This window comes from Neovison vison, chromosome 1, assembly GCF_020171115.1.
Source record: "Neovison vison isolate M4711 chromosome 1, ASM_NN_V1, whole genome shotgun sequence".
NCBI classification, from domain to species: Eukaryota; Metazoa; Chordata; class Mammalia; order Carnivora; family Mustelidae; genus Neogale; species Neogale vison.
In genome coordinates this window covers 82,068,659-82,078,343 of record NC_058091.1, presented here as the reverse complement: position 1 = coordinate 82,078,343, position 9,685 = coordinate 82,068,659, and the positions used below count along the sequence as shown (strand labels likewise).

The window sequence follows — 9,685 nt, the reverse complement described above, 5'->3', positions numbered from 1 at the left end:
CAGGAGCGGGTGGTAGCCTCCAACTAAAGGGGAAGGGTCTATCCCCAGCCTCACTCGAACAACAAACAAAAGCCAACAAAACAAAAGCCAACAAAACAAATCCTCGCAACCCCGAGCTAGGCAAGGCCTCGGGTGGACCGGGGAGAGGAGGGTCGCGGCAATGATGCTCCTCGGGAGCGCCCTCTGGCGAAGACGGAGCGCGCGTGTCCCCGCCCTGGCCCCCCTTCGCCGCCGCCGCCGCCGCGGCGCCCCCGCCCGGCTCTCCGGGTTCACTCTCGGTCTCTCACTCCGTGAGACACAGACGGCAGCTTTCCGAGCGAGCGGGGGACAGGCTGAGGCGGCGCCAGCACAACTGCGCCGCTCGCCCGGAGAGGACCTGGGTGCCGGGAGAGAAAGCAAAGCCCGGAGCCCCATCCCCTCTCTCCCCCGGGCTCTCCTGAGCCGACGGGCAGCTCGGCGGCCGCGCGCGGCCCCCTTTGCGGCCACTTCGCGGGGTGTGCCAGGACTTGGGGAGCGGCTTTGGAAGAGCCGGGGCGGGAGAAGGCGGCGGCGGAGAAAGGGGGCGCGCACCAGGACGGGAGAGGAGTGAGTGGCGGGCTGGGCGGCGGCGGCGGCCGTAGCCGCGGGTACCTCCCGGCCTCGCCGCTTCGCAGGCAGCACCGCCTCCCGGGCCGCGGCCGCCCGGCCGGGTCCTCTGCGCGTTCCCGGGCTCCGAGCCGGCGCACGATGCGCCCGGCTGGGTTCTGATCGCCGCCGCGCCGCCGCCTCCGCCGCGATGATCCCCCCCGAGCCGCCGCAGCAGCAGCTGCAGCCGCCGCCGCCGGCCCCGCCGAACCATGTGGTGACCACCATCGAGAACCTGCCGGCCGAGGGCAGCGGCGGCGGCGGCAGCCTGTCCGCCTCCTCCCGGGCTGGCGTACGCCAGAGGATCCGCAAAGTGCTGAACAGGTGAGCGGCGGCGGGGGCGCGGAGCGAGGGCTGCGGGAGCCGGGCCCGGGGTCTCGCCGGACCCCCAGCGGCCCTGAGGCCCCTTGGGACGGAGTCGCGGCCGAGGGACACTGAGGAGACCTGGCGACGACGCGCCCCGCGCCTGCTGGGAGGCCGTGGCAGCTTTGTCCCAGAGCGGGCAGCCCTGGGGCGCCCGGGCTGCCGGCTGGTCCGAGGCGGGAGTTCGGGGAGAGGCGGGGTTTGCCGCCCGGCTGCCGTGTGTCTGCACTCACACCCTCGCACACGCGTGTTGCCTCGGTCCCCTGACCCACTCGGACCCCAGCTTTGCGCCCAGGGAGCAGGGGGGACCCAAGGGTGGCCCGGGCGGAGGCGGGAAGACGCGGGGCTGCGGGGCTGGCGAAGAAGTCGCCGGCCTCGCGCTGTCGCCCGCCGCGGCCGGATATCTCCAGCCTCCACGCGAGGGGATGGAGTGAGTCGTGGCGACAGCTCGGGCGGGCAGGAGGGGACCCACTTCTGTCTGACGCTCCAGTTGCCGCTCAGACTCGTCCAAGCTGAGACCAGGGAACGGGAGGCTGGAGGCCTGGATCAGACCCAGGCAAAGTGCAAAAATGTTGTGAGAAGGGTGTGAGCAGGAGGGGCCCGGTGATTCCAAGGCGGGCTAAAGCCAGAAGAGCGAGCGCAGATCGCCGGCGCCTCCAGTGCTGGAATCTGCGCAGTGAATGGATCAAGGACGAGGCTTTTTAGGCTGCAAACACAGGTTGACGTGGAGATGGGCCCCGGGTGCCCCTGACTCAACTGTTCCGTGGAGGCGACTTTTTCTACTTAAGGAACTTGAAATGGTTGAAGAGCTGACACTTAAAAAACCCCGAGGATTGGTTTTGTGTGTTTTTATTTAAGTGCGTGTGCGCTTTTTTGGTGCATGTGTGCGGGTAACTCTTAAGGTCGCTCTGTTCGTACAGGTTTCTGTGTAGCACAGTTTTGGGTGGCCGAGACTCCCCATAGAGCTATTCCGGTCCTTTGCGAAGACTTAACATGTACATTAGCTTATTCGTGGGTACTTCATTATGTTTCCTTTTATCAGCAAACAAGAAGCAATTCACCGGGAGTGAGACAGGAGTTGGTAATACAAAGTCAAGATTCTACTTTCCTTCGAGTTGAAGCTTAGGATAACACCTTCCAAAATATTACATTTAAAAGACAGTGGCCAAAAGTTGAATCAAGAAGATGTTGGCTTACTACATGCTCTATAGGTTTCCTAGTCTTCACGAACACCTGTGGTTTTTTGAATCATAAATATCTTGGCATTGGATGTTTAAATTTTTAAGCAGAGTATGTTAAATATTAATATCCCTCATCAAATTGGAAAAAAGTGTGGTGCAGTCGTTCATTTATCTTTGCTTGATTACAAGTTCTTATTGATTCTGTGCAAATTGATATTTAATGAATCTTAGAGTCCAGAATAAAAAGATCACTGAGGAGACTTGGCTGTCATCATTTCTCAGCCAGTAATTAGCCACGTGGCTAATTACGTGGGGCAGAGCTGCACATCTCCCTGGGGCTTGGCTTCTGCATTCGTAAAACATGTTTTATAGTACTTGTCTCACCGCTCTTGTCATGAGATAATACTAAAGAAATACTAAAGAAACACCTGAACGAATATAAAACTCTACATAATCTCATTTCTTCAGCAGCTTTTTTGTTATCTGAGGTGGGTCTGTGGGAGCATCATAGGCAAATGAAGTCTTAGTACGTCATAAGTAGAATTTAGTGTATTACTAAGCTTTCAGTGATCTGCGTGACATGAGTTGTACTATTCCTAATTTACAGAGGAAGAACTTGGACTGAAAGATTGGGCCAGTGACATGTCGTCTCAGGTCCCTCTGTGAATGGGAACGTACCCAGGGTTATAGCCTCTCCACTTCAATTAAAACATCCAGTTTTCTTTCAAAATTCTTCAGAATTTTCAATATATTGAGTTAATGGTCTTCCCTTGTACTTAAAGGGACAAGAAGAAAATATTTCTTCTGAGAAGGAACATCTTTGGTATGAAGACTGAAAAAAAAGTCAGATTAAATATAAAAATCTTGATGGAATAATTTCATTAGCATGTTGATGAGTTTGGCTTCTGCACCATGATTATGTCTACAGGAGGTCATTGGTAGTGGCTGATGAGTGACTGGGCTCTACAAACAACAATACGGGAAGAAAGTAGAATTTTAGAGCTCTCGTGCCAGCATGTAGGTGTGGCTTCCCTCTTGTCTGAATCCTCCAAGTAGGTTGGAGCAGTCAGTAATGGCCAGCAGGCTGGCCCACTGGGGCCAGATCATAAGCATCTCTGTTCATTCTCTCAAAGCTTAAAATCCATCCTCCCTGGGGTGCCTGGGTGGCTCAGTGGGTTAAAGCCTCTGCCTTTGGCTCAGGTCATGATCCCAGGGATCTGGGATTGAGCCCCACATCGGGCTCTCTGCCCTGTGGAGAGCCTGCTTCCTCCTCTCTCTCTGTCTGCTTCTCTGCCTATTTGTGATCTCTGTCAAATAAATAAATAAAATCTTAAAAAAAAAAGTCCATCCCCCCTCTTCTTTTTCTTCTTCTTTTACTCTTCCTTTTTTCTTAATGATTCTATATCCTTCACCTGCATTGCTCTATCAACTTACTATCCTCTGGGTTTCAGTTGCTTTTATTTATTTATTTTTTTTCATCTGCTTCTGGCATGGAGCAACTTAGCTGTTAGCAGAAACTGAAGTTGCAAAACTGGAAGTTTAGAGCCAATATTAAAAAAAAAATCTCTCCAATTTTTGGCATGCAGATATATGGTTGGCAGCATTCTATTGCTGTGAGCTGGCCAGTAGTCTCTTCAGTGACAGAATGGGACATTGCACCACTGTTAGTTAGCTCTTAGAATCCCATTGGGACAAAGAGGCAGTACTGACACATTGACGATGGTGCCGTGAGATGGGGAGTGTTAGACTACAAGCAACCTAAGCCCTGTGATTTGCCTGCCATTGGTGGAAATCTGTAACAATAGCTACCTGTCAACCAGAGGAAGAAATGCAAATACATATGCTATCTATATCTACCCAGGGATAAGTTTAAAAAAAAAAAAAGTACTGATTAATAATTAATTAAAGGTACTTGCTGTCAAGAAGCATAGACTGAAGAAGGTAGTGTTATCTTAATGAAATCTGCTTGACATTATTCTGCATCATTTTACTTTCCTCAGTATAGCCCCTCATCCTTTCCCCCTTTTTTACAGGCTTGTAGAGTTGGATTGCTGCATTTTGTACATAGCAGTTGGGGCATCTCACTGATTACTCACTTTCTATATAGTGATGAGTTTAGAATCTGATAGTATCCAAGATTTTGGTGAAAGAGGAGGTGTTAGGTAATTTTTTGAAACCAGTTGATGGGATGTGTCACATTCTTCTCCCTGTGGTATTCAAATTTGTTTTGGCAGTGGGATGCAAGAAATCCAAGATGGCTCTAATGCTGAAATAATTGTTACTTCTTTAATTCCCAGAGATTTAGAATAGTGTATTGGTTTGAGCATGGAACAAAATACGGCAAACTCTTCCTCACTTTTTTCTTAGCGTGGAATAGTATTTATTACCCTGTCACAGGCAAGCAAGATGTGACAAAAAAGAAAACACTTCAAGGGCAACAGTTGATGACCCTTTCACAAAAACTGCTGAATACTGGTATGGTAGAAAAATAGAGGAGTAGATGCTGGTCTGTATGGTATCTGGAGATTTGCTCCTCTAAAATGATTACTTAATGAAAGGTTTGTGAAAAACGAGTAATAGCTTGTTTTGTATTTTGCATGTGTGCGGTTTTATTTATCTTTTCAAGTTGAGTATTATTTTCAGATCTCAACAAAAATAACTGTGAATTTCTAGTTTTGACCCACTTTCTTCCCAAAGAGAGATTCATTGGGTTGTCTCAAGTTATAAAGGGGTTTCTGTCTTTTTGAATCCTGTAGTGGGGATATTTAGTAGAATGGAACCACTAGTGTGATGCTGGGTCATCCATTCATTTGATTTGGAGCTGATGTCCAACTTCTATTTTGATTCATTTTATTAATTTTATAATTTCTGAAAATTTTTGAGTTGCAGACCAAGAAACATTAAAGAGGAGAGCACTGGTAGCAGGCCTAAATAAAATCCACATATAAGATAGGTTAGTATGTATATAGCATTTATGAGTCATTAAATAAGGTGGACAGAACATGGTGAACTAACAGAATGGCTGCCAAGAACAGGAGTATGCTTGAACTAAGTATTAGGTACAGTTGATGAGGACATAATTTAAGTGATCCCTTTTTTATCAAGTCAGAAGGCTCTTGTTGAAAAATTGATAGCGAAGCTCTTCCTCAAGCTGCTTCTTCTAACAGATGTCAGAATGAAAGGAAGGACCAACTAGTGATGAGGATAATTGATACACAGTATTCCAAATTGAACCGGGTGGTATGATTAAAAACAGACATTTCTAAGATCAGTAGTAAACAAAGGATGTCGAAGGATGCATTTATTTTTAACCAAAGAACAAAATTATGAAAATAAAAGATCATCCTCTATAGTTATTTTTTATACAGAGGGCTTGGAGAAATGAGCATTTATATTAAAGTGGTATTTGGTTTACTTGGGATAGAGATAAAATATTTCCAAGTGATGTGTAAGAAAATGGGTGCATCTTTGTGTAATTTTCCTTTGAGCTTTCACCATCTCAAGATCCTTCAGAGTCCAGGGCCATCATAATAGAAATCTATTTTTACTGTACACTGCTGTAATAAAAACGATATAGGAAATTAAGTTGGCTGCCCAGATAGTTCTAAAGTTGCCTAATGCAAGAGCTGATTTATTATTTAATTGCCATTTCTCATTAAAGTAGAATGCAGAATGTGAGAATACCACCACCAGGTTTTAGTTTAGCTTTCTCATTCATTTGAGTTCAGGCCAATGAGCATCACTGTACCTTTTTCAAACACATTAATTCTTGATTATGTTTCTAAAAAAAGTATGGTTAAGAAGTTAAACTCCAGTAGCCACAGGGAAAAATATCTCACAAATGTTTCTTTCTTTCTTTCTTCTTCTTCTTTTTTTTTTTTAAGATTATTTGTTTATTTATTTGTCAGAGAGAGAGAGAGAAAGAACGAGCACACGCATAGGCAGGTAGAGTGGCAGGCAGAGGCAAGGGAGAAGCAGGCTTCCCGCCGAGCAAGGAGCCCAATGTAGGACTCAATCCGAGGATGCTGGGATCATGACCTGAGCTGAAGACAGCCGCTTAACTGATTGAACCACCCAGGCGTCCCTGGCATATTTCTTGACTGTAGCATGAACATATACAAGTATAAATTCATATTCTTTTTTTTAAAAATTTTATTTATTTATTTGACAGAGAGAGAGAGATCACAAGCAGGCAGAGAGAGAGGAGAAAGCAGGCTCCCCGCTGAGCAGAGAGCCCGATGTGGGGCTCGATCCCAGGACCCTGCATCATGACCTGAGCTGAAGGCAGAGGCTTAACCCACTGAGCCACCCAGGCGCCCCATATTCTTGTTTTTAATGGCCAAACCACATGACATAAAATTTGCCATCTTTAGTACTGTTAAGTGTATAATACAGTAGTGTTATTTGTGTGCACATTGTCATGCAACATATGTCTAGAATTTTATCATCTTGCAAAACTGAAACTGAATCCATTAAACAACTCCTCTTTCTCCCTTCCACGCTAACCCTGGCAACCAGCATTCTACTTTTGTTTCAAATTGTTTGACTTTTCTGGATACCTCATGTAAATGGAATCATGTAGTGTTTGTCTTTTTTTTTTTTTTTAAAGATTTTATTTATTTATTTGACAGAGAGAAATCACAAGCAGATGGAGAGGCAGGCAGAGAGAGAGAGAGGGAAGCAGGCTCCCTGCTGAGCAGAGAGCCCGATGTGGGACTCGATCCTAGTACCCTGAGATCATGACCTGAGCCGAAGGCAGCGGCTCAGCCCACTGAGCCACCCAGGCGCCCTAGTGTTTGTCTTTTTATGACTGGCTTAATTCACTTAGCATAATGTCCTCATGTTGTGCCACCTGAGAGCATTTCCTACCTTTTTTAGGCTGAATAATATTCCACTGTATGTATATACCACATTTTCTTTATCTGTTGATGGACATTTAACTTCTTCCATCCCTTAACAATGGTGAATAAAGCTGCAATGAGCATGAATGTGAAATAGGTCTTCAAGATCCTATTTTCAATTTTTGGGGATATGTACCCAGAAGTAGGATTGCTGGATCATATGGTGATTCTATTTTTATTTTTTGGAGTTTTTCATAGCATTGGCACCATTTTATATTCTCACTCACAGTGTCTAAGAGTTCCAATTTCTCCACATCCTTGCCAACACTTGTTACTTTGTGTATGTGTGTGTGTGTGTGTGTGTGTGTGTGTTTATTGTGGCCATCCTCAGGGTTATGAAGTGACGTCTCATTGTGGTTTTGATTTGCCTTTCCCTAATGATTACTGATACTGAGGAGTTTTTCATAAACTTTTTGGCCATTCGTATGTCTTTGGAGAAATGTCTACTTAAGACCTTTGCTCATTTTTAAATTGGATTTTTTTTGGTGGCTTTTTAGTTGTTGAGTTGTAGGAGTTCTTTATGTATACTGGATATTAATTGCTTATTAGATATATGGTTTACAAGGATTTTCTCCAATTCCATTGGTTGCTTTTATACCCAGTTGATGGTTTCTATGTTTATTTGTTCTTAATCACTTACTGTGTGCTGAGCCCTGTTCTGGAGGACACATAGATAATAAAACATGATTCTTAGCCTGAAGGACCTCAAACTCTAACTGGGTAATCGGGCACATGTTCTGCTACTGGGAGTGAATCTTTATAATCTGTAACCTGAATTTCTATGGAAAATGTCTTATTGTATGCCTCCTCATATCTAGATACTAGAGTCTTATAAATAAGTTGTTCAATATGCAGTCCATATTAAACTTCTCATTCTACCATTTTGACTTTATACAGGGGCTACTTGTATGCACAATAGTTAAGAAGAAATTTCGTAGGAAATATCAGAGAAAACAGGAAAATAAATATGTCTTAGAAAGTGTTCTCTTAGAAAAACGTCACGCCTCAGTCAGTGACAATAAAAGTAATTTGTTTAAGGATACAATTATTAAAAATTTTTAATGATTATTTTCTATTGGATTTAAATTCCAAACTTTCTCTGAAGAATTTTTTTTAAAGATTTTATTTATTTATTTATTTGAGAGAGAGGGAGCCAGCTTGTGCACACGAATTGACGGGAAGAGCAGAGGGGGAGGAAAAAGGGCTCCATCCCAGGACTCCATCCCAAGGTCCTGGGATCATAACCTTAGCTGAAGGCAAACGCTTAAGGGGCTGAGCCATCCTGGTGCCCCTGCCTGAAGAAAATATATGTATGTGACTCTGTGATAGTTAAAAAATACCTTAAATGCCATTTTGCAAGCTCTGATAATATGTACCACCAGTTCTTGCCATTTTAAAAATGAATTAGGGAAACCTACTACAATTGAATAAACACTAAAGGATTTAAAAAACCAAATCAGTCTAATTATTTAGATTTAGAGTTAAAGGGCTATAATTCCAAATCATTCCTGACTCTGAGATAGCTAAAGTACTGATCCATTGTATAAGACAAACACTTTACTGTTTTTCATTCATTCATTCATTCATTCATTCAGTATTTATTGAGTTCTTCCTATATGTTGGGCACTACAGGATCACAGCAGTGAACCAGACAGGTATGGGCTGAAGAGGACTCTTGGGTGCCATTGGTAGACTTTCTAACTGTTATTACCCTTTCAGTATAATTTATCAAGGGGACAATTTAAGTAAAGTAGAAATAATGGTAACATACATCACCTCTCAAAAATGATTAGATTTTCAAGCTGATCTAACAGAGGTGTACAAAAAAGCCTCATAATTTAGCTGTTTCACCTATAGGCAAACTACTCAAGAGGAAGACTGAACCCATAATAAAATTACTTGAAGTGTACACAGAGTCCAGAGGTAGATCTTTCCTGATGAATGTAGTACAATTTGTTTCACCCAGAACTTAAAAAAAAAAAAGAAGGAGGAGGACTAGCTAGCCATAATGTTTATCTACCTTCAGAATATTAGGAGAAAAAGAAGAAAAGATTTGAATCCCATCCTGCCATTGCAGGGTGAGCCTATCAATAGGTCAGTGCCATGTAAATCAAAAAAACAGAATTTCCTAAAAAACAAGCAAACAAACAAAAAAGGAAAATAGTTTCCTGACAATATGAACATTCTGAACAACAGGAACAGCTTTAAGTGACCTTGAACACATGGACATATGTCACAGGTAAGAGAGATTTAAAATAGGGCAACAGCATGAGCATGAGTTGGGGGAAGGACTGCATGCGTTATTATGTAATTTGATACAACCTAACGAATTAAAATTAGCATTTAGACAGCAGATCAGATTCTTAAATCTTACATTATAAAGTTTACATTTTATATTATAAAACCTACAGCATGTGTTCTTATAATAACAATAGAGGTTACATTATCATCCTTTTATAGATAAAGAAACCAATTTTTGTGGCCATACAGCTTAGTGCTTTTGAATGGCTACAGAGGATGGAGAGCCCACACTAGATGGGAGACAGGGCAGGAAGGTTCAGGGATAGCATTTTCCCTTGGCATGGAGCAAGGGAAAGCAGCCTTAGCAAGGGCTTC

At 43.9% G+C, this 9,685-nt stretch overlaps 1 protein-coding gene across 1 annotated transcript in view; it reads left to right on the top strand.

Moving 5' to 3' along the window:
• The first annotated feature begins 304 nt into the window (after positions 1-304).
• Positions 305-9,685, top strand: part of SLC35F1 (solute carrier family 35 member F1) — a 387,220-nt gene continuing 377,839 nt past the window's right edge. Inside the window, exon 1 of the mRNA XM_044249958.1 lies at positions 305-948. Coding sequence (XP_044105893.1) covers positions 776-948 — 173 coding nt within the window. The 5' untranslated portion in view covers positions 305-775. The remainder of the gene's footprint in view (positions 949-9,685) is intronic.